Source organism: Peromyscus maniculatus, chromosome 2 (assembly GCF_049852395.1).
Source record: "Peromyscus maniculatus bairdii isolate BWxNUB_F1_BW_parent chromosome 2, HU_Pman_BW_mat_3.1, whole genome shotgun sequence".
Lineage (NCBI taxonomy): Eukaryota > Metazoa > Chordata > Mammalia > Rodentia > Cricetidae > Peromyscus > Peromyscus maniculatus.
The window spans coordinates 1,890,639-1,916,726 of NC_134853.1; the positions used below are offsets into that span (position 1 = coordinate 1,890,639).

Below are 26,088 nucleotides of genomic sequence, written 5' to 3' on the forward strand. Positions count from 1 at the left end.
GTTGCAATCACTAAAGGGTGGCTATTTTAATGATATCAAATCTCTTTTGCTTATGTCCTAAGAGTAATGAAAACTTCACACATGCATGAAGCTCCAGTAATTATTTTAAACTGCCTTCTGTTGTCCCCCTGAGGAACACGGTGGTATTTGTTTGATGCAGTTTAATTAGTGTCAGGGTAATTAATGCTATGCTATCTACATGAGATCAAAACCCTTCCTTTGTAACATTCTGGTAACTAAGAACTAAGAAGGGGACGCATTTTGCAAATGTCGTGGCATGGTGTGAACCTGAGTTCATCAGTGACCTGAATGGCTCCTCTCTTCCTCCTAGCCTCACCCAAAAGCCAAATCCAGTCTCTCCCAGGACAACATCAAACCTGTCATACATTGAAACCAATCTGAAAGGCATAAGATTCGGTGGCGGCTATGGAATTAAATTCTATTTTTATGGGCATAATCAAATTAACTAAAGCATTCACAGTCACCAGGCACCTTTTGCAATGGTTTAATCTTTTAATAATGAAATAGTAAACTCCTGCACTGACAGAGAACTGGAGTCCCTTGTAAGCCGGGTGTCATATTGCCATGTGCTGATATATTTTTTTCAAATAAAGGAATCATTTGGTTTAATGAATGAATGTGATTCTGTTTAAATGCCTGAATAAAATTTGCATTTAATTGTAGGTATAGATAGCCTCTCTGTTTGACAATAATGTTAAGAGAGGGGGAAAGAAACAGAGATAGGCAAGGAGAGAAGTTAAACACACAAAAATTCCAGACACACACATAGCGTGCCCTGCCATAAATCCCTTTTAACTGTTTCTTTGGTAATAAGCAACGGCAATATAAATCTCCCAACACACAAACTCAAGCTGATCACAGGCTTAAGGAAATAGCTCCAGTTATCTTGACTGGATAAATTATTATACCCTAAAGGTTATTCCAGTTTCTAATAAAGCACGGTAGCTAACAAACAAAAATAAAAAGACCAACCATTCTCTTTATTTTGTAACAGACAAAATTACAGGCTACATGGGATCAGCACAACGACATTGAATTTATTTAAAGTCTCAGAAACGCACGGTGCAATGTTCATTTTAGAAGAAGACTGGTGCTTCCACACAAAGAGGAGGACCGGCATTAGACTAATAGTGTTCTTATAGTAAGGGGAGAGTTAATGGCACATATCTACAAAATAAACGGGATTGTCTGGAAGTCAAGCCAAATGGATTTTGTCCATTGCATAAGTACAAAGAATGAAAATAAGCTGTGTACACCACAGGAAATGAAGAGATGGCTGCATCTCTAAGGGGGCAAATGCTCAGGCGGCTATAGTTATGAAATTGTGCCTGTATCCATCAGTGGCCGAAATTAAGGTTAATGTTCTATAATGAAATCTCTCTAGAAATGTTTACTTAGGCTGTTGGCAGGTAACAGCCCAACAGGGCTGGTGCTGAAAGATCTTCTTTAGGTCTTTCATTATGAAATGCCTTCTGGGAATCAGCTGACTAGCCAAATACATTTTTTCACATCTTTGGTTCTGCTTTCTATGAGTTAGTTGTTTATCAATTAAGGTGATCCACACAGGTGAGTCAGCTCACAGCAGAAATATAGTAAAGCAACCTCTAGGAGCCCTGCAGTAAGAACCGTGTGCAAAGTTCAACAACTGTGAAGGAACTATTAAGGAGGACACACAAACAAGTGACCTTGACTGACAAGCACACTTCATTCCAGCAATAAACAGCGGTGGTGCTGATAACTGCTCATTGGCGCAGAGAGTAATTACCTATCTGTCAGCGTTGCTGGTGTGTGCGAAATAGTATAAATGAAACATACATAATGTGTGGCAATAATATCGGGCATGCAGAACCTAATGCATTATCATCATTCTCGGGACCCAGGTTTATGTGGCTGCCACCACTGAGTAAATGCCTCCTAGCCATGATAATTTCATTCTAATCTCTCTTCCATATTATAATTTTCATTGCTAAAAGATACTAAGGAGCAATACGTTTCAATCAAGGGCTAAATAGAACACGACCTGTAACTGGCTATTTTATACACCTATATATTTTTTCTTTCAAAAATTTTAGTCAATTTATGAAGAGACGGGAATAAGCTATAAATTTCTGGGTGACAAACCCTGTCTGTGCCAATGTCACTGTGTCTGGAGATGGGTGGAGGAGGCCTAGGGAAGGGTCAGCAGTTTTACCTGCTATTTTTTTCAACAACAACAAAAACATTCATCTTTTGAAACTCCCATTCTGTTCTGAAACAGAAGGTTAGAATGCATTTTGAACAAAATAGCTTCCGTTGAAAAAAGACAAACAACCCAGTTTCTAAGATAAATGATCTTCATTTACTTAAATCTCTTAACAACAACATAACTGAAGCACAGACATCTTCTGCATAGGCATATATTCTACTCTGATAAAGCTGGCCAGCTCTTGCATGTCTGACTGTTTTATTAGCCTTTAATGTAAATTTCATCTAATGACAGTGAACTCCTATTTTTAAGACCATGTAAAAGGAATCAACAACACACAGGTAGCCAAGAGGCCATCATGACCGGCACCTCTCTCCAGGATGAATGTTACAGCCTGCCAGGTAGAAGCCAAGCATCTGGAAACACAGCATCCCAAACTACCTACAGAATCAGTTGCTGTATTACTAGCTATATCCAAAAGGGAGAAAAAGATGGACAAACACTCAAAAAACAAATCTAACGTGCACAGTGAATTGTTTTAATCACTCTAGTTCTCCTCTTTATAGTAAAATAGTATATTTTGGAAACTTTAGGCAAACCTGAATAATTATTGGAAAGTCTATTTCCTACTGGGAAAAGGGTTTATTATTATTATTATTGATTGGACAGCATTTCCTGTCAAAAAATTAAAAAAGTGAATGATTTTGATTATAGAAAGACTCTCTCAATTCCTAGCCTTTTGTTTGCTGATTTCTCAAAGTGGTTTTCTTGAGTTAACCCTGTGAACAATAAATGGTCCTAGAGAGTCATCAAACCATACACAGGACTCAAGTTTTGTAGTGTTCTCCTTTATGTTTTATGGGCTTCTCTTTCTGTATTTCTGGTCAAAAGAAAAAGGAATAACCCATACTAAGTTGCTTAGGGATGTGATATGTTAGACCTCAAAGACACACTTCTATTTGAAAGAAGAAAGCCAGAGGTTATCATTAATACAAAATAAAATTTATTTGTTTGTCATATCACGACATTAAAGAGCTTTCTACTTGACTGTGTCACAGCCCCTTGACTGCACTGCGAGCCTGGCCTGGAAAGGATTTTAGCCAAATTGCAAGTCATTCAACCAAAGCCAGAATTCAACATATTAATTAAATCTGATATATCAATAATACCTACAAACCACAGAGATACATCTCATTCATCTCAGTGGCTTCCATTTAATCCACACAACACTGTTTGTCTGAGTAACTTGTCTTTCTTAATGTGTAACATTACATGTGCTTTTCATGAGGGTTTAAGAATACAGCACTTCCCGGAATACAGACAATTTTCAGTGATATAATTTTATTTCATTGATTCTAAGAAGGGCATGCCATTTGTACATCTTCATCTTACTGAAAAGCTTCTTATATTCTCAGAATGCCAAGTAGTAGGACCAAGAGGGCCCCTTCATTGCATCACCAAAGCATCTTTCTTCCGCTCCTGCACTCAAGGCAATACAGTATTTCACTCTCCCTCTTGTAGCTGAGAGGAAGGTCTGTTACATGCTTATCTTCAAGTATTCTACAGCACAGTGACCATATCTTAACAAAATATCTGACCAAATGATAAATTCACTTTATGTTAACATATAGGTTCTGTATGCATGCCATAAAATCTCTAGTTAACTGGTTGAATCAACAGTTAGTTGACTATGTGTGTGGAGGGCGGGGATCAACTACATAGGTGTACTGACTGTATTAGGACCATTAAGCACCTTGTAATGAACTAAATGTGACATTTACCCCCAGGCCCTAATCAGTAATTAAAAATCACAGACAGGCTGACGGTTCACAACCTAGGAGTTTGGCAGAAAGCTAAGGGACCCTAACTCATGTCCACCTCCTGCAGAAGGACAAGCAGCCACCCTCCAACTGAGAAGCACTGCATAGACAAAAGTATGTGGGGGGGGCCTGTGTGTCACTGCTCTGGTGTGTGGTGGTGATAAATACAGCAAGAACCCAGGGAGAGCATAATACACTATTCAAAACAGTTTGGAGAAGGGGAGTGATCACTTTCCATGATTTCTCAAATGTTATAAGAATATTTATGTACAATAAGATTAGAATTCACTTTGCTGACTGCTTACTCACATACCAGAACACTGCTATTGTGATTTTTTTCACATTCATTCTCAGCACCTAAAATAACACTTTTTAAAATGAATATGTATTGAACAAATGAATGAAATAAACCAGTAAGTAAATGAACAGTAGTCTCCAGAGAAGATTATCTATAAAAAGAAAATATATATCCTAACTTGATGTTTCAAAGTCTATACCTCCTTACCCACCCTTCCCTCCCAAAACCTCAAAGTATTAAGCACAAAGCACTCTCTTTAACATGAAATCTTGTAAGATATTTTGGGGAAAGAGTTAATAAAGTTATTTAGAATTGATGGTTTCATAGTTGAATATATTTTTAAATTAGAAATTAATTTTTAATATATGGCTTGGTGAAGATAAGAGTGAGATATGTAAAGTGTAGTTGCCTTTGGTGTAGGCAATATACTTGATTAATTTGGAACAATTTAACAGTGAAAGATTAATTAAGAATTTCATCCAGTACAGGCCATCTTTCTTTTCCAATTACACCCTTTTAAAGCCATCATAACTGTTTTAATAATTGCACAGAAAATGCTAGAAAGTATCAAGATAATATAGCAATTCAGCCAGAACAGTCAAAGTCAGAAACGTGGCATTTTAGTATGTTGAGAATTTAACAATGACATGTGTAGATAAACTCTCTGCATGTAACAACAGCTTACTATAACCCAGCAAGTCTACACTGAGCCTGATATTTTTATTTACATAAGAATCACTTTTTTTTGTTTGTTTTTTTGAGACACGGTTTCTCTGTGTAGCTTTGGTGCCTGTCCTGGATCTCACTCTGCAGACCAGGCTGGCCTCGAGCTCACAGAGACCCACCTGGCTCTGCCTCCAAAGTGCTGGGATTAAAGGCATGAGCCACCGCGCCTGGCAAGAATCACTTTTATTAGGCACTTACTAAAATACTTTGCTGAAACATGAAAACAGCATTAAGAACCCTCTAGGTAAATGTTATTAGATCCTAGCCCATAACACTTAGGAAATGTATCAGAACTAAAATGGAGTCACTTGTGTCAACCCTACCGAAAAGAAACAAATTAATAATGAACTGAAATGCTATGACAGAAGGGTGAACATGAATGACTGTGTAGAATCACAACCTTGTGCAGCGGCCACCCCAGTCTTACTCTACATGCTACCGCAACGACAACAGCTCCACACCCATTTGCTGAATCCTGAACAGACACTGCCTTTGTTATTGATCTTTGTAGTCACGGATTATTTCAAACTATCTTATGCCATCCTCCCCAGCACACGCTCGCAGTGCTCATCCATTCCCCAATATTCTTTGGAGGCTCCTCTGTGACTGTTTTCAGGTGGCAGAATTGCCTTTAAAGTAAATAGATCAAGTTAAGCTGTAACATTCACCTTAACTCAGGAAAATTTGAGGGTGTGGAGTTGAAGTTGAAGTTAGGGTTCATGGTAAAGGAAACTATAAAACCTTGAGTGAAACATGCTGAATGTCAATTATAATGAAGGAAAGTTTAAACTTTAAGTGCTTTTCTTATATGCACTCTAGGAAGTTATTCTCAATGCACCAATTTTTCCACAGAGTCCTTGAGAAGTTATTCATAATTTAAGCACTACTTCCTCATATTTTGGACCTTGGAAATCCGGTCCCTAGTTGTAATGGAGTAGAATTAATGGTCAAAGGTTTAAGTAAATTTCCCTCCCTTGTCTGGTTTCTGATATGAAAACTGTAGCACGATATTGTGGGTGCTTCAAGACTGCAGAAACAAACAAGGCCCCTCATATTGCTATCAGTTGCAGTTAATAAGGAGGACTATATCCCCATTGGAACAGTAAAACAATAACAACAAAGTGGCTGTTATAATAAAGAGCCCGTCCCCCATCACCAGCAAGATCAGAAAGACCAGAGTCTAGTTTCTTAAGCTTTTCATGCTAGGTCATGGCTTTCCTCTGATTTTCATTCATCCCTTAGGTAACATAGCAACAGCTCTCACTGCCACATAGAAAAGAAGAGCCAAGACCACTGTTACTGGGAAATTTTTCTTACAGAGAAAATTCAGATTGCTATTAAAAGTGGAAACAGGACTATTATGTTGGCATTGCAATGGAGTGATCAGTCCATCAATGTCCCCCCCCCACCATCACTTACAGAACTAAAATTGGTAATGGAAAACCTGACTAGATCAGCTTTAAACAACAACAAGAATCACTGTGGTGGTTTGAATGAAATTTTTTGTCTACATGCTCATATGTTTGAATATTTGGTCTCCCGTTTGTGGAACTGTTTTAGAAAGATAGGAAAGTGTGGCCTTTTTAGAGGAGGTGTGTCACCGGGGGTGGGCTTTGAGGTTCCAAGAGACTAGCACTATTCCCAGTGAGTCTCTCCCTCCTGCTTGTGGATAAAAATGTGAGCTCTCAGCACCATGCCTGCCTGCCTGTTGCCATGCTCTATGATGGTCATGGACTGTAATCCTCTGGAACTTTGAGCCCTAAATTAAATGCTTTCTTATATAAGTTGCCCCGTCATAGTATTTTATCACAATAGAAAAGGAACTAAGACAGCGTGAGTATGCATTTAAAATCTGCAGCCGAAGAACTTAAAGAGCAAATATTGTACTACATATCTGCATGGCCAACAACTCTTCCAGAGAAAAACGAGTCTGGAAACAGCACAAACATGCTTTCACTCTTAATGAAGTTCATTTCATTCAGTATTGACCAATGCTAGAGAAGTCAACAAGATGCAACAAGAGCTAACAGTATCTTCCAAATTCCAGAGTCTACTACGCCCCAGTATGCTTGCTTAACTGATGGCCACAGACTGTGACAGCTCATAGTCAATCAGATTTCTGATTTGTACAGGTCATTTCCATGTTCCTTCTCATTTAAAAGCCCAGGCCAATTTTCTTGCGAGGACTTACTGCATACTGGACACATTAAACTAGGCTGGTATTTCTTCGCTCCCTTCTTTTCCTCACTCCCTTTTGTTTTCTTTCTGAATTTTTAAATCACATATTAAGGCTGGAGACTACCATTTGGGAGCAGAGTGTCAAAATCAAGTTATCAGGCTAGCTGGCCCATGGTCCTTTCTTTTGAGTAAACAAAGACCTTATATATTTTATTGACTATTGCCACTTTCAAACTCAATAAATCCAGCTGCAAATGCAACTTATAATCAGAAGCTCACACTGGGGATTGAATTCCCCTGTCATCTCAAATGAAGTTTTCCAAATGACTATCACAGCAGGCTACCCTGGGTAGTCACTTAATACCTTACCGCTTTCCTTTGGTACTCTGTAAAAGCAAAAACACTTTTGTTTGTACATGAAACCCTTAAGGAAAGAAGTCTCCCATAAAAATCCACTAAGATAGTAATAAAATATTTAATAAATATAATGTTGGTATCAGAATAACTGGTCATTTGAGTTCATCCTTCATGCCCTAAAAGGCCCTCCCAGTCAGCCAGCTGATGATGTAAACTGAGTGCTTTGCTGTAAGTGACAAGAGAATTGCAATAATAATAACATAATAAAATAATAATAACTGATAATACATTAAAGTAATAAATAACATATTATTAATCAAAGTAGTAATATTTTGTAATCCAAATACAATAATATTAACATAATTAACAACATAATAAAATAATGATTCACTTGTAAAGCTTCCATGAAAGATAAGAAAGAACAAAATATATGTGAGCACAGTCAAAGGGGTCAAATTATTTTGTGGTTATTGTGAACCAGTGAAATGATACTTTTGAACTGATAATTACAAGCTTAGCTAGAGTTTTTGAAACAGTTCTACAAGTTCACATTCAATGTTGTAATAAAGATTTTTTTTCCTTTTTTGTGAATGGCTGTGGGAATTGTAATTATGACATTTAAATTAAGCACTACTTTTATGAATTAATTTTCCAGTGGAAATTAATAATATTTTTGAAATAAGAATTAAAACATTCTTTATTATTGAAGGTACCTGTGTATATATTATGTCCTCATTTGCTTTCTGTTACTATAATAAAATACCATGATCCAAAGCAAGACCACTAAGGTAAGAGTTTATTTTTATTTGTAATTCAGAAGAGAGTCCATAAGGGCAGGGGAAATAAGACAGCAGGTGAGCAGAGCATGAAACTGAAAGATCACATTCTTAGACACAAAGAAGAGAGAGATCTAGAAGTGAGGTGAGGCCATAAATTCTCAAAGCCCACCCCCAGTGACCTACTTCCTCTAGGAATATTCCACCTCCAAAAGACTCAACCTCCCCAAATAGCATCACTAACCTAGGACCAAGTGTTCAAACACATGAGACTACAGCAGACATTTCTCATTCAACCCACCATATACTATATGCATTCAAATTCTATTCAGTGTTAAAACACTGAAATTACTAGTAAAAGTCTCAATCATACATACTAAAATCATAGTAAAAATATTTTGCCCTTCCGTGAAGCTGAGACATACATCTGCCTCATATAATCATTCTCCTCTATCCATTCCTCACCACTTCTTTGCCTGTATCCACAGAAAAAAATGTGAATCCATCTAATCCTGGACCAGAGTGATGCAGCATGTATGGTTTATGTCATTCCAATGGGTAAAGCTGATCTCCAGAAAGTGAAGCAGTGGGATTCTTTGGTTACAGACCAGGGAAGGTCCTGTGGATATGTATACTGCAAAGATATTGGTTTGGGTAGACCATCACTTGCTTGTTTAGTGAGGAAGAGTCCAGTAGTGAATATTCCATAAGCCCTTTCAGCTGCAAATGCCTGGCCTCATTTTTCTGCCCAGTTGGAGCCATTATACATTTGATATTTAGATTCCAATATTTCTACATTGTGTCTTATTTATTAATTATTTCTGAATTATATGGATTAGAGGGAGGAGAAAAGAAACTAAAACATCTTATCATATGGATATGTGTGTAGAAATGTAGAATTTAATATATTGCATATATTCAATCAAGTATTATCTACATTTCTACTCAGAATGTATATAAATGTATTAGTAGAATGATGTATATAAATGTATTAGTAGAATGATGAAAATCTAGACATCTAGAATGACTAAGATTTTTTTATTAAAATATGGAATATTTTCTATAACTATTTATGCTGTCTTATAAAGATGCAATCCACTCTCAAACATAATAGAAGTGAGATTCCTTAGAGCTAATCTAGATGAGACCATAATTCATGTAACAAGCTTAAGAAAAGACATTAATATTATGACTAATGTATAGCTTTTCAAAGACAAAATCAGAAAAAGCAAAATCAACTTCGTTCTCTCCCAGAAGCCTTTGAGACTGGTGAAGACAAAACAGTAGTAACCATGACTTCACTCCTGAGTTGTTTTCACTGTGTTGACTTTTATTTCTCAAGCACAGCTTCATCTCCTATTACATTATTTGAGGCATTTATGTGTCTGCATTCTTGATTGGTTGTGTCATGCCACAGTATTCAGTGGACATTTTTGTGTGGGATGCATCAAGCTGGGTTCCAGTTCATCTTGCTGAGGGTGACCTTTCAACAGGGAACAGCCATGCAGATTCCACCTCCGGGATTGCTCTGCTCTCAGAATCAGCCCTTGTGATTCTGAAATGGCATCATTTCTACCAGTTGTCTCCAGCGAAGTCAGTGTCAGCAAAGCTTTGGCCAGGTCAGTGGTGCATTTTGTCAAAGACCGTAGCACAAATACCCAAACTCTTGGGTGCCCAAGTAGCTAGTGTAATTGTATACTATTGGCATATAGCCTAGGCATATCTATCTATGGAAGATAAGTAGTCCCCCAATCAATTTTAATATCCACTACAGTGTTATGCTATATTTTGTTCAGGGAATGCTGAGAAGGAAAATGCATATGCTTAGTCAAAATGCATAGTTGTATAAAAGGAGAGATTTCATTATGATATTTTTCACACATACATTCAAAAATATTTTGTTTGTATTCTTGAGTACAAAACTGCAGATATGGAGACCCAACTGCAATTTTAAAACACTAATCCTCAAAGTCCAGTAGCGTCAAACTGTTCCTAATCTCCTAAATACTCTCTGGATTTTGTCTTTTCTAGTCCTTTGCTCATGCAGGTGCCTTTGGTTTGGGGTCATTTCCAACAGACTCATCTTGCAAGGCCAAATACTCTTCATTCCCAATCATGGAGGAAATATGTTAGGACAGCTCCTAAGCATCCATTTGGTTTTCTATCATAAACTCTCCTTACATTTTCAATTTCTCCCACCTCTTTCTTTTCTTTCAACTCTGTTAGTGGTTTGTATTTGTTATGACAATTACTACTTTACTTGCAGAAACTTACTGATATATTACTGTTGATTTATGGTGAATGGCCATAGCAGTAACTCAGTAAGTTTTATGAATGGCTAGATCAATAATGAATAAAAGATCAATATGGAAAGACAAGTCCTATAAAAATGTAGGTAAAGCTTGCAAGCATCTTTTAATTCATATAATTATATATTAAATTTATATGTATAATATATAATACATAAAGGGCACTATAAAAAGATGAAATCGTACTTTCATATTTAAAATTATTTAAATTACCAAAAGAGCTCAACTAGAAGGAAGTATCTAAGTTCTAGTAGTTTATAACATGAATATTCATGACCTTAAAGAACAAATCTGCAAAAAGTTTTCTGCCGTCATCAAGCACTTTTTCCACTGTTACAGCAAGCTGGACATAGAGAGGGAGTACATTACAGATGTCTCATTTCTGTTCCGTTCTTATAAGAGGTGAAAAGTACCCTTGTGGCTAATGTGAAACAAAGGAGTGAGGCAAAGTTTCGTTTTCAAAGTGTTCAAAGTTTATTCCACCACAGAACAATTGTGGAGAGGCTACCATTCGTCATCTCTTCTACCATCTCATCACAGAGATTTCTAGAACATCTGGGATAGCAATCGCTGAAAACCAAGTCTCTCTCGGTCTATACAATCTACTGGACTGAAAAAGGATCTCACAGCATAAACTAGCTGGCGCCGTTCCTAGCTGGTGGCTCTGCTATCAAGTACTAGTCACCACAGTAACTCATCATGGCACGACAGAGAAGATAAGGGGCCAAGGAAAGGCTGTCTGGCCAAGGTTGGTTTTGCCATCTGTCCCTTTCTGAAATGAGACCCTATCTTAGAGAACATGGTCAAAGCTTGCAGAAAAAGATTCTTCCAGGCACAACTACACTGAGCCCTGTCAGTGCAAGACAACAACTCTCACCTCAAAGGGAATAAGAAACAGTTTACTCAGGAGCCAAATATGAGTCATTGTGTTCCAGCATCTAGAATCATATTACTTCCAATTGCAAGGTCCAATGTGGCAGCTGTTTCACGAAGTCTTTACAGTTACGGAAGAAGGGCAATCACAAATCAAGGCATTTCTCAAATACATTGGTGGAGGCATCAGGCACATGGGTTACAGCAAAGTGGGCATGTCTCTTAAAGGCCTTTGGATACTACTTGAATACATTCTTAGCTTTTTGGTTGGTGGACATTAACGGAAGAGTTCACTTGTTAGAAAGATGGTCACACACAAAGATGAACATAAAGTGAATATTAAGAGGGCTAAAGACAGTCCAAGGCAAACTGTAACTAGACTCTGGACTTGCAATATTGCAGTTCCCCATCCCTGAAGTTCTGACAGCTACTCAGCTTTGCAAAGGTCCAGTGGATGCTGAGGTTCTTTCCAGCAGCTGTTGTCCCAGCCCAGCCCATTTTTGTCCCTTACTCAACTTGAATTCTTCATTGCCTTTCAGTAGGACAGAAATGAGAAGGTCATTCTAAATTCTAAATATTCTTATGATATGCTTTTCTTTTAGAAAACAATGTAGGATTTTATCTGAATTTCCCAAATATGCCTTTCTCAGAAGGCCATCTACTCAGCCATCTAATCAACAATGCTAATTGCAATTTACAATGTGCAATGTAGCATGTGCTAATTGTCTTACTGTAGCACTTTCAATACAGCAGATTAAGAATTATTTCTGTCTTGGTGGCTATGTTTCATTTTCATAAATATTTTAAAACTGATTTCATGGCCAGTTTTCCTTAATTCCCTCTTCTGTACTGTTGTTGTCCTTCACATCACTGTTCTTTCGGGGATTAAATGCTAGAAAAAGCGGAGCAGAGCCCATCCGCGCAGCACAGGCACGTGGTGACAATTAAGGGTATCATAGCCGGAAGCAGCAACCAGAGGCATCAAAATGTATTAGCAGCATGTGTAGCTGCTTAAGCCCGGCTCCTCTTTTACAAGTTAGAATCTTCTTGAAATTTAAACCCCAAAACTCCAAAAATAGGGATTCACTGTTCTACAGAAATAGCACCCAGAGGACAGAAATATCGATACATCAGTAGTCCTCTAAAAGAAAACACTTGTCTGGAACTCACAATGCTAGCACTTAGAATCTGGATCTCAGAACACAAACAAACGGGCTTGCCCTGGGCAAGTTCTCTACCGTTCACACAACACTAGTGTTGTCACATCACTTGCTGGAAGACAGACAGCGTCTTCTTTGATAATGCTTCATGAGTGATTGCCACTTTATTTTCTGGTTTTGAATTTGCGTTTTGAAAGGCCTTGGTTTTGTTTGTGACTGTGGCTCCAGTTCCAGAATGGGCACATAACAGCCAATCATATATATTTGTTGAATGAGTTTTTGAGTGCTTATGAAAGTAAATATATTATTTTCCTTTGTTCATATGTAATTACACAAGCATGTACACATATCTACATGCATTTCACCATATATATATATATACACATACACGCATATTTACATTATATGTCACTCTCTGTGTGTGTGTATCTTATGAATCCAAAAATGTATGTAAATAATTTCCCAGACTTTAGTTATAAAAGACAATATTAAACAGGAAGTAAAATCTGATGAGTATATTTTGACATATGCACATGGGAAAGTAATATGCTGACAAGTCCATAGTACTTTGCATATTATTCTATTAATACCTGTTATTATCTGATAATGTTTATGCTTTCGTTGATTGGGCTTTCTCAACTGTAAGCTCCTTGAGGATTTTTATTTGTCTTTAATTGATCATACCCAAGCACTTGAATATAATATCCATTGAATAATGGATAGATGTAAATTAATTAATAACTAGTACTACTGAACAAATTGCTGGAGTAGAATTTGAGACCTGTCAAATGATCCAGGGCCAGATACAGCCTTCCAAAGTTTAAAGGTAAATTTCAAATGAGCCACATTAATATCCAGAAATTTTAACTGATTGCTGGAACCAAGTCCAGTACTGTTAAAAGGATACAGTGAAGTGTAACAGGGCCAAACCTAAAATTCTTAATACCCACACTGCTACCAAATATTATCAAGCACTCAAGGAAGTAGTCAATTCTACATACCCCCAACTGAGGGAGGACAGAATGAGTAGATGGAGATGTTTATACAGCATTTGTTCAGTTGCTTTCCATTGATTCCCAAAGTGGTAGACACAAAGAAGTGGGAAGCTTTAAAAACGGAAGGTGAAGTAACTGCAGGGAAAAGACTACTGGGAGAGACTAGGAACAGACCCATTCAGTGCTGCAGAAAATGAATGTACTCGATGAAATAGTAACAGAAATTACCAAAAAGGAAGAAAATGATTTTTTTTTTAAAAAAAGCTTAGCATAAGAGTGATTCTATTCAGTGGGATAGTGTGAACAATCTAAGCAATACAAATCACTAGAAGACCAAAAGGACAGAGTAGGTGGGGACACACAATTTTTCAGGGTTATAATTATGATTAGGCTTGTAAACTCATATATCCTCTTTTTATGCATTATACTATCCCACAAAAGTTGCATTTTGGAACGATAAAACATCAGGGACCAGCAAGATGGCTCAACAGGTAAAAGCATCAACTGCCAGGCCTGGTGACCTGAGCTCCATCCCCAAGAGCCACAAGGTGCATGGAGAAAACTGATGCCTGCAAGCTGCCCTCCCAGATCCTCCACAATGCCTACTTGATGCAATGTCAACACACTAAACATATATGCAGAGCAAATAAAGAGAGCTATTGTTATCCACATTTCACACATAAGGGCACTTCTTTCCACATACTGTGCTGTGCTCAGCTTCACCAGAGTCCTATGAGGAACCAAAACTCAAATCCATATGGTCTGGCTTCAGCAGTTCCACTTTTAACAATTACTTCACATATTCTCTTTATCATCTACACAATGGACAAAGTATCAGTGCTTGAAACACAGACAGAAGCCAGAAATGTCCCTTTTACACCAACTGTGATTTTAAATACAAAGAAATTTTTTGTGGTGTTGTGAAGAATATCAATTGAGAGGTTTGTTGGAGCCCATCTAGGCTTCCTAGTGGCTTTACTGAGCAGGACTGCATAAGAGGATGATTTGATCACGGACGGGCCTGAGTACCAGGTGTTTGTAAGGGTCTACACTTGGCTGTACCTAGTAAGGGGGCTGTCCTTTGCCCCTCCCCTAACATTGTTATAAATAGCCCTTTGAAATAAAGTTGTGGGCTGGTGGATAAGAATCCAGGCCCACCGGAGGCTATCCTGCATTTCTCTGTTTCTCTCCCCCTCTTTATTTCTATCTAAATCTCCTATCCCTCATTCCTCAAGAGACCCTGGGATAAATAAATGTGAGAGCTTGTCTCCCACAGAGGTTTTAGAGATAGCTGCCAGTACAGTTCTGGCCTCATAAGTTTAAAGATGTTAATTTGGTTCACAATCTCTATATAAGAAGCCACTTGTGTTAGCATGTAACGGGAGAAGACAAGAATCCCTGGAGTTCACTGAGCAGGCAGCTTAGCCTAATCAGCAAGCCCCAGGTCACAGAGAGAGTGAGAGACCCTATCTCTACAGCCAAGGTGGACAGTTCCTAAATAATGACACGCAAGGTTGACCTCCAGCCTCTACACACATACCCATGCACATACAGGTGGACATATGTGTACATACACACATAACAAATGATATCACCAACTTCTCATCATTCAGGATCCAGAATGATGTGGATAAATGTGAGAAAATGCATAACCCAACTGGCAAAAAATGAAGAACATCCTGGCCTTCAAATCAGCATGGTCTGCCACTGAGCCATGGACTCAATCAATGGGAAGAGTGCATCTGTGGATGAATGTGCATGTGGGATTTCCTGAAGTTTTATTTCAAGTGAAAATCAAGTGCACCCACAAACCCGAATTGTCAGCAATCTGACTCCTACTTGGGACTGGAGGGTTCTTGCTGACAACATCAAACCCTGCTTGTCCTTTGTCACATATGTGCTTCCCCTGCAAACTGCCAGTGACTTGTCAGAATTGATCAGGAAGTTTTAGGTCATCCCTCAGTGACAGACTGGTCTGGACACAACAGTGTCCCATTTCTGGTTCTGTGTCACATACCGTATGAAACATGATGTCCCTATCACCCTGCTCTCACGATGGATGGCTGCACACAAAGATGATGCTAGTTTTTGAATGTGAAAAAAAATCAGTAGGGTAAACTCAACACAACCATTTTAAACAATTGTTTAGTCAGAACGTTGCAGAGAGAATGGATGCTGTAAAGTGATGTAGAATCCCTTTTCATTGTATTATGAATAAAATGTCAGACTCCTAGTTGAGAATTACACCCCCCAATCTAGGAATAGAGAAAGGGGGCATTTTTAGTGAATGACCTAAGGCTCTGATGCTCTGAAGGTTTCCAGCCAGTAACTTAAAGGCTGGAAATCTGGAAGCATCTTTGTTGGAATGTATTAGAAGTTAGGATTTGTGTTACACTTCAAAGACCTCTATTGTTGAACATACTGGGCATCTTACTAAATTAATCCCCTCTCCTCCAGCTTCATAATTTCCACAGTCTCGACTATCAGTGCTTAATTGTGGTCTGAAAATACTGAATGGAATATTACAGGAATAATTCATGAATTTTAAAGTATATAGTGTTCTAAAAAACTTGATTAAATCTCCTACCATGGCATTCTGCATTCAGTTTCACCTGGCTCAGGAATCACCCCTGTGTCCTTTGTATCCACGTGGTATGTCCTACCCACCTGCCCATTAATCACCTCAGTTCTTAGATAAACTGTGGAACTACAACACTTGGGTTCAAAGAATCCTTCTTTTGTACCTTAAGACTACTTCACAGTGTTTACATGAATCAGCTCACTCATCATCTCAGGGGCACGGTATAACCTCCAGAAGAGTGGGTGTTACAATCAGATGTTATGAAAGAGACCACAGTCACATAACTTTCATTACAGTCTATTGTTAAAGTAATTCTATTTTGCTACTGTTATTCTTAATTTTTCACTGTGCCCAATTCATGAATTAAATTTTATTGCAAATATGTATATATAAGACAAAACAGTGTATGCAATGTTCAGTACTATTTATAGTTTCAAACATTTCGTGGGTCTTGGAATGTATTCCTAACCAATAAAGAGGAACTATTGTGTTTGTTTATTTAAATTCTTATTTTATTTATGGGTTGCATTTTTTTTCAGTGTTGTAGGTTGAACCCAGCACGTTGGACATGCCAGGTAAGCATTCTGTTCCTGAACTATATTGCTAGCATCTCGATTTTTTTAAATTTCATTTTAAAATTAGTAATACCTAGTGCAATATAAATACTATGGAAACACCACCTTAAGGAAACAGTAATGTAAAATGGGCACATTCAACACAGACGCGATTCTATCACCCCCTCCCTCCCCCTCCCTGTCACTGTTGTATCCTTTCTTCCCAATGACTCCCCCTTCCTCTTGATCTCAAGCACTCTCTTGCCCAGTCCTCTCCTTAAAGCCCCTTTCTTGCACCTCATGGGACCCTTTCTAATTTCCTAGATTTACCCCACACTTGTTTCCGCACCTTTAGAAGGGTTTGTATATGAGAAGAGAAGAGGTACATTTGTCTTTCTGAGCCTGAGATACCTCCCTTAGCACAATATTTTCCAGTTCCATCTATTTTCTTGCAAATCGTTTCACTTTCCTTCATAACTAAATACAATTGTGTATATGTACCCTACTCCTATTATCCACCCGTCTGTTGCTACACACTTGGGCTGATTTTACTTCCTGGCTATCGTGAATAGGACAGCAATGAACATGGACAAAAAATGTGTAGTAGGATGCAGAATTCTTTGGGCTTATGTACAGGAGTAGTAACACTGGGCCCTTTTGGTAAATCGGTTTTGGTTGTTTGAGAAATTTCCACACTGCTTTCCACAGTGCCTCAACTGATTTATAATCCTACCCTCAGTGGCTAAAAGTCCCACTTTCCCCATATTTTTTATCAGCATTAGCTGTTAAGTGTGCTTGCAGCTTTTCCAGGGGATCCTGGGTTTGTTCTCTGCCCCCAAATACAATAACTCACTCCTACCTATAACGCTAACTTCATGGGATTTGTGCCTTTTTCCTGACTCTGGTGGTACCCTAATACATATGGCAGACACGCACAATTAATTTAATTATTCTCAAATGATTTATTTTGTATTTATGCTGTTTAAGTGGTGTGTGTGTGTGTGTGTGTGTGTGTGTGTGTGTGTGTGTGTGTGTTTAGAGATATGTGAATACAGGTGCTCTAGAAGGCCTAAGGCATTGTATCACCTTGGAGCTGGAGTTCCAGGTGATTGTGGGCAGCTGGACGGACATGAGTTCTGGGAACTGAATGTGGGATCCACTGCAAGAGCAGTACAAGCTCTGAACCACTGAGTCATCTCTCCAGCTTCGGTTTTTGGTAATTTTAAAAGTTGTCTCTAATATATATGTCAGACAACTTTTAAAATAACAGTAATCTTTCTGAGGAAAAGATGAAATATCACTAACTGGGAACAGGGGTTTAAACTATTCTACATTGTTCAAAGGGGATTGAGAGTGCCATGTTGTTACCATTGATCAGTGTATATAATTCTGCAACCATAGCAACTGAATATCTTAGGATGTTGTACAAACTGCTCAACTTGCTACCTCTGCATTTGTGAAAGACACTAAGATGTTCTTATATAATGAAGCAAAATTGAATAGCCCTTCAAGTCATATTTATTTCTTCTACCTTTAGGAAAAACTAATGAAGTATGAAATAACATATTGACACCTTACCAGTCTATCATGTCCATCTTGACTCACATCTCGAAGAATCTCATTATTTAGAATAAAGAACTTAGAATGTTCTAGCAAATCACTGTAATGTTGCACATGATGGCATGATAGCAACCAAATTATTGTAATAGTACTATAGAATTAGGAAACAACTAACCTTAATATATATTAGTGTAAATTACTATACAGACAAAATTTTCACATACTTTCTGCCATGGCATGTACAACTCAGGAAATTTATATATGAAAATGTCAGCATTTTGGATTATAGAATTTCAAAGGCTTAGATAAAGTTTAAGTCATTGACTTAGGTTTTTATGTTGCTTTATACATAGGTATACATGGCTTCATATATGTAAAAACAGACCTCTTACACCACAGCAGAGTGAGGAGTGCTTATTTCTTTTCACTGCTATAAATTGAAAGTGAGACTTATTAAGTGCCTGTTTATTCATCATGGGTCTGAGTGTAAGGTATATTAATGATTTCACACTTCAAGAGTGCTCTTTAGGGCCAAATGCTTAGGTGCTCATATATCAGTATTGGTTGCCTCGACAATAGAAAGCCCACTTCTGGGACAAATGTGTGTCTCTTATGTCCATCTTCCCATGTTCAGTCATAAAATCAATCATGATCCCCTGCACCCTGGAGTCTATGCAATAGTCATTATTGGGATGAAAGTCTGCTAAACCTTCATGGAGGTAGAAAGGCTCGTTCTAGCCATGCACAAGAAAACGGTGTTGTAGGATGGCGGAAGCAGTAAGTTGGCTGAGGGCTGCATTTGTGTCTACGTCAGCAGTGAGCGAAGTAGATTTTCATCAGGGTAGCAGGAAAACAGAATATAAGGTAGAGGGACTGTGTCACTGGTAAGGTGATTACGGAGTCATGTTACCTCTTCAGGATCATTTATTGAAGTTGGACATTCTTCTGCGACAACCATGATTTAAACTGACATGGGGTACAGTAGCTTCTAAAACTCTTACAGTATAATTAAGAAGTCACTGGAATCCATTTTTGAGAAACCTCAGCTTGTGACAAGAAGTTCTGACATATTTTAGGATAACTATCGATATACGCTGATAGTATTTATTGCCCCCAAATTAAATTAGATGGAATTTTAAAGAATAAAAACCCATTAGAGAGTATGTGAATATCATTTGAGTAAAGAAACTTCTCTTATAAAACCTGAGGTGGTTTTGTGGCCTAACTGTTCATAAAATCTCTTCCTCTTTTTTACACACTCAGGTATTGACTACTTAAAACACATCAAATCGTTAATTCTAAATAACCCCAGAATGCAAAGCACAAATCACTTCCTCCTGGAGCCACCGTTTGTGTTCAATCAGTAAAGAGTATCGCAGATTCATATGGCACTAATTGCCTGTCAAGATGTTTACAGTGCTGATTTCCAAATTAAAAACAAAAAATTCAGAATTATATAAACCACACTGAGCTTATCCAGAGAGACAGATTGTTATGTGTCCGAGTGACTTAGTTTATGTGACAGAGCTACATGCTGCCTTTGGGTTCACAAGTCCTTCAAAACCAAAGATCCATGCTAATGGGAACCTTTCAGAATAAAGCACCCAACAATCAGAGTTAACGTTTTATTTATTGGCTTTGACCATCTACTTCTGTTATCAACCATAAGGGCCCACACACTTCATCAACCCCTGACAATAGCCGCAAGCTTGGACAATCTGTCTTGCGTCTTCATTGGGTACGACTTCAATGGAACAGCCTCGATTAAAGAGCAACCCACGCATAAAATGGAAACTCATTAAAATAAACTTTCTGAAAGGGGAAAGTTCGGTTCCAATTGAACCACACTGTTTTTATTTCTAAGATGAAAGGCCCATTACCCAGCCATACATTCATGTGTTCTTGGCCTCACTGCTTTCTCTTTGAGGACTTTAGCTCTGGTGCCTTCCCATGTCTTTTTGGTGGCTTTAGAAACATAATAGAAATTCAGCCCTTATTGAGCTTGATTGGAACATAGTATCTGTGAACCTCTTAATAATACTTCAGACTTTTATGGTTTAATTTGCAATGGTGTCCCTTTTGTCTGCCTCACTGGCCTTTAATCTAAGGCACAAAGCACCTACTTTACATTTATTTGAAGAAAAGCACTGAATAGCTAAGGATTTTTTAATGTGACCATTAGAAATAGTGATTTTTTAAAAATACACAGGTATGGTCGTTTCCATAAGAGAACACAAGGCTGGCTAAGGAAAGAATGAGGTCAAAGATGCTTAGTGCCAGTTGTTTACGTGAAAATTGACTTACAGCTTTGAGCCCCAAAACTTCACCTTGAACTTATTGGGAGGGCAATATGAGTGAAAGGAAAAACTCATTAAAATGAAAAAGTCAGGGGACTGGGGAAAATCTGTGCTCTGTGAAAATATCAGCCAACCTATAAAAAAGTAATATAAATAGCATTAGCTGGAGCAAATAATAATATTTTAGGCTTTAATTTTATATGAATGACCATTAAGTGAAATGAAGCACAATAATGGCTACTTAGACCATAGACTATTCAGAGAAAATCTTAATATTCAAAGCAAGACAAAAACATCACTGTAATGCCTGTGTACACACGTTATCAAAATGAAGTTAAACTCTTTAAGATGGAATATGTCATTGTGTAACTTTAAGACATATATCTTTGTCTAAGACCTACATGTCTGTCATGTGCAGACTTGAAAAAACATTAAACAAATATAAGTATCTTATGTTAAATTTTTCTTTAAAATATATAATTGTAAAAGTATATGTGGATGCATTTTAAGTTTTATCATAATTAATAGCTAGCATAACGATCTCTGTGTAATGCAAACACTTCATAAATTTTCAGAAGTTTAGTAAAAAGCTTCTCAATTATCTTTTGAATTGAATCTATTTGTAAATTACTTTCAAGGGTTATTTTTCTTCATGCAAAAACCTATCAAAAACTGAATACATAAATAAAACATTCTTGCAATAAACAAAAATCTATTATTTAAAAACAAAACTGAAGGACAAAATCTAAAATTATTACAAAATCAAACATAATTACAAATGACAAGCAATAGGAACTCTTGATCCTTACCTAATTGCTATCAATAAAATCAAACTCAATTTTCTTTCTTATTTTTATCACCTTCTTTGAGGATTTTGTCAATTTTTTTATTATGGGATACATTTGAAGGTTGACATTAATTTAAACCAAAGAACAACTAAAGAATCAAAACCTCCTATCACTTCCAATGATAATCCTGTCACTCATCAAGTCACTCAGTGGCTCAAGCACATGCCAAGATCAGTTCTCACTGGCAGAAAGTACTCACTGGGTTCTTGGCTTCGTTCACATGCATAGAATTTTTCCCGTTTCTTTCTCCTAACTCCTTGACTTCTATATCTTATTTGATGTTGCTTTGGTCTTCACACACCTATTACTTAAGAGATCCAAATATATCAATATGAAAAATAAAATAAGAAACAGAAAAATTAAAATAGGTCTATCACATTTTAAGCAAAATCAGTGTATAAAGTAGGCAGAGAACAATGTAAAGATTAAAATGCAGGATACAGTGCCTAGCTTGTTCTTGCATTGGGAATCCCAGCACTCAAAAGGCAGAGCCAAAAGACTGTCCTGAGTCCAAGGCCAGCCTGAACCATGCAGGAATTCCAGGTCCACCTGCATGTAGGAGCCTGACTCAAAGAAACAAATACACACCAGCAAAACATCCTAACCCATAACACCAGATAATGACTTCTGCAGTGATGACTTGCTCTCCTATGGAAATGTACAGTTTTTAAAAGGTTTACTGTTTATAACAGTCCCAGATAATATCTAACATAGAAAATAATATTCCATACAAATGAAAACACTTTCAAATGTAGATTTAACATATATGGAAGTAACTGAAATAATGTTATAATCATATCATAACTCAAAATGACATATATAATTATTGTATGTATATACAGCATTATCAACTACACATACTTTTACTAATGATTCATTCAAACAAAACCACAGAACCTATTCCACCAAGAATTGATTCATAAAAATATGATTACTGCTCATAGGAGGCTGTATATTTTTAAATGTTAACTGAGGAACTTGACATTAATTGCAAACCACTATATTTAGAAACATAGTGGTGGCATAAGTGTTTTGTTATCAGAAGTTTGAGCCATGGACATTCAGATACCATAATGAATTTATCACTTAATAAGGTTAACCAGTTGCTGTACAGAATCCATTGGTTTAAGATGACCCATGTTGGTTTTGTTCCTGCAACTGAAGGCCCTTCTTCCTGGTAAGCATTTTGACTAGTGTATGATTACAGAGGAAAATAGCATGCTAGAAGTCATGGACTTTCTAAGCCGCATTTTCAAGATGGGAACAAAAGTAGCCAAAACCTGTCTAACCTTTGTTTCCCACTAGAGAACTTTCCCTAGTCACCAGTGCAGTTATGAATATTAACCACAGAAACCATTCAAATAAGCTTTAATATAAATCACACCCATGTAGAATAATTTTTAAGAAAGCATCAGATGCCAAACATTTTTCTGCATTCATATATAAAACATGATCTTCTAAAATAATACCTAACTTAATTATACTATTATTACTTTGGCTTTGAAATTATTAGAGCTGCAAAATGTGATGAAACAGCCTTTCCCTGTCCTTGACACGTACAGGGTTGTGAGGGGCATGTGTGATTTTCACTTGCATGACTTTTTCCCCTGTGGCTCGCCCAGGAAAACTAGGATTCTATAATAGTGAATTCTGCATCAGCACACAGACTTAAATAGCTTGTAGTGTAGAATAGTAGGTTTCTTGAGGGGGGGGTTCTTTTTTGGCCTTTTTTCCCCTTAATCCTCTCATTTGGTTTAGAAACATACGGCCCCGTTCACTTCATTTAAGCCTCACAATGACTAGAAGCCTGATCAATCTCTCTCGTGTCTTCTTGGGGTGAAACCGCAATTGAGCGGAAGCAACAGATGAACAAAGCCCACATTCAAATCTGTAGCTCATTAAAATAACGTTAAAATGGAGTAAAATCTCAATTGTGAGTGAATTGTAGCTGGCTTTTTTTCCCCTGCTAAACACACTTGATTAATAAACTATACAATCATTAAACCTGAATCAGTGTCTTTAAACTTAAATAATTCTCTTCTTTTTAAAAATATGAAAATCATTTGAAGACAGATTTGATCATAGCACCACATGGAACACCTCTGCAGCATGCTTCATGAACACAGCCCATCAAGACAATGATGCACATAGATTCTGGAGACTTCATGGTTCTTCTTACAGTGCAAGGAGGGACCGTGTTCTGGGTAAAATCAGGATCAGCCAGTAGAAATCAAATTGAATTTGAACAATGACCCATGTCAGAGTTTCTATAAAGAAAGGCCCAGGATAGGAAAAGTGTGTAGCCAGTTCACAAATGTCTAATGATCAAATGTTTTTAAGTTTTGGTGAATTCTAAACAACACAGAATTTTAGTGGGCACATACTCAAATAAACATACTAATACTATCTCTTGTAATTTGTTTTCTACCCAGTTCTGTAAATTCTAGTTTGTACCTAATCCAGGTTTGAAATTCTATCAAAATGTTTAAGCAAACATAAGAATTTGTAAAGCTTAGACTTTAACTGGGACTCTTTTTCTGTGTTTGTTTGTTTCATGCTTACAGTTTGGGATTGTTTGGTGATTGGTTAGCTGGTTGGTTGAGTTTTCTTTTTGCTGGTGTCTGTTTCACTTCAGAACTCATTCTGGTCTTGAAGTCAGGACACTTGTGCCTCAGTCTTCTGAATACTAGGATTCGAAAAGCACCAGCAAAACACTTTAGTCCCAACATTCGGGAGGCAGAGGCAGGCGGATCTCTGTGAGTTCGAGGCCAGTCTGGTTTACAGAGTGAGTTCCAGGACAGTCAGGGCTACAAAGAGAAACCCCGTCTCAAAAAACAATAACAAAAAAGAGCACAGCCAAACCTGGCTGATTTGGGTTTTCAATGTTCCCCAAAGGCTGGGACTTGCTAAGACTTGGACCCCAGCATGTGAGGCTATTGGAAGGTGGTGGAACTTTTGGAGGTGAGACCTCCTGGATGGATTTTACGTAACTAGGGATATGCCTGGAAAGATGTTAGGATCCCCCGCTCCTTGTGTGTGTATGTGTTTAGGATACATCCCTCTCTCTCTTCCTCCTTCCTTCTTCTCTCCCTCTCTCCTCCTTTCCTGGCTGCTATAACATAATCTGCTTTTCTCTACTATATGCTCCCATCTTTTCAGTGACTCTAGCCAAGTGGTCATGAACTCTCTCAGAAACCATGAGCCAAAACAAATATTTCCCAGGCATTTTGTCATAGCCTTGGAAATAAAATAGCTAAAAGCAGCTTTTGATAAAGACTCAATTACAAATTCCTTAGGCAATCTAGAGATATTTATTAAAACAAAATACACTTACTCTTCCATCTCTCCCCAAACTTCACAAATCTCACAAAACAAGAATATGGAATCATATGGAACCAAAGACAGATAGACTAGAATTGTTTCATGAAGCTGTGAAAGAAAAGGCCGTAACAGTGAAACAAAGGAAATAAAATCTGGAAGAAAAAAACTAGAATAAAAGGTGGGCCATTAAATTTGTGGAAGCTTGCATACTACCAGTTGGCTGGGAAAATTTCCCCTATAAGTTTTTAATGAAAAGATTCTAGGAAAGACAGATTTCAAAAATGAAAAAATAGTAAAACACCTATGCATTTATGTGTGTAGACAGGTTGACTGTCATCGTGTACTAGAGGAGAAAGAGCTGAAGGCCACACAACAAGGTGTTAATAGTGAGCACGGAAGAGAGAACGGCAGGGAGGCGGGTTTAATGGAGGAACGTGGGCTGGTAATCCAAAAAAGACCTATTCCCACGCAAAGGCCTTTAATTAAAGCATCATATTATTGTGTCATCTTTGAATTTTCCAACAAATATTTCATATTTACATAGAGATACTAACACCATAAAGCTAGTTTCATAAATAAAAAAGACAAGATGGTGGAAAAGCGACTATGGAGGCTTCCCTGGCCACATGCAGCTCTGTAGATCAACTCTCAGCTTCTCTTTTGGTGTCCTTTATGATTTCCAAGATCTAGCTGGATTTCTCATAGCATCTGGGCATCAAATAACATCATGTATTTAGAGAGCTCGAGGACAGAGTCGTGACGATGAACCCTCAGAACATCAGGATTCCGAACCATTTCCCCAATCCCTCCCATCGTTCCTTGCAGCCTCCAGGAAGCAGCTACAAAAGGTTTTCAGATATACACAAAACTTCAGATAAGACAGAGGAAGGGAGACATGGAGAGAGAAAAATAGATGAAAGGGAGAAGGCATGAAACACTTCTCCAGTGTCTTTTTGGTTATGAGATTAAGGGAAATGACAAGAATCCCTCGGCGAATGCAGTGTTAGAAAAGAAACTTTGTGCTGATTCAAAATCTGGGTTGTGTTTTTGGTTGTGAGCCTAGCCTTTAACGGCTGAGCTATCTCTCCAGCACGCCTTTAATCCCAGCACTCGGGAGGCAGAGGCAGGCAGATCTCTGTGAGTTCGAGGCCAGCCTGGGCTACCAAGTGAGCTCCAGGAAAGGCACAAAGCTACGCAGAGAAACCCTGTCTCGAAAAAAAAAAAAAAAT

At 37.7% G+C, this 26,088-nt stretch overlaps 1 protein-coding gene across 6 annotated transcripts in view; it reads right to left on the minus strand.

Annotated features, from left to right (window-relative positions):
• Positions 1-26,088, minus strand: part of Cyp7b1 (cytochrome P450 family 7 subfamily B member 1) — a 174,987-nt gene that overhangs the window by 102,263 nt on the left and 46,636 nt on the right. Inside the window, exon 2 of one of the 6 annotated variants that reach the window (XM_076563659.1) lies at positions 24,101-24,224. The exons of the other annotated variants lie outside the window; for them this stretch is intronic. Coding sequence (XP_076419774.1) covers positions 24,101-24,180 — 80 coding nt within the window. The 5' untranslated portion in view covers positions 24,181-24,224. The remainder of the gene's footprint in view (positions 1-24,100; positions 24,225-26,088) is intronic. 6 annotated transcript variants of the gene reach the window in all.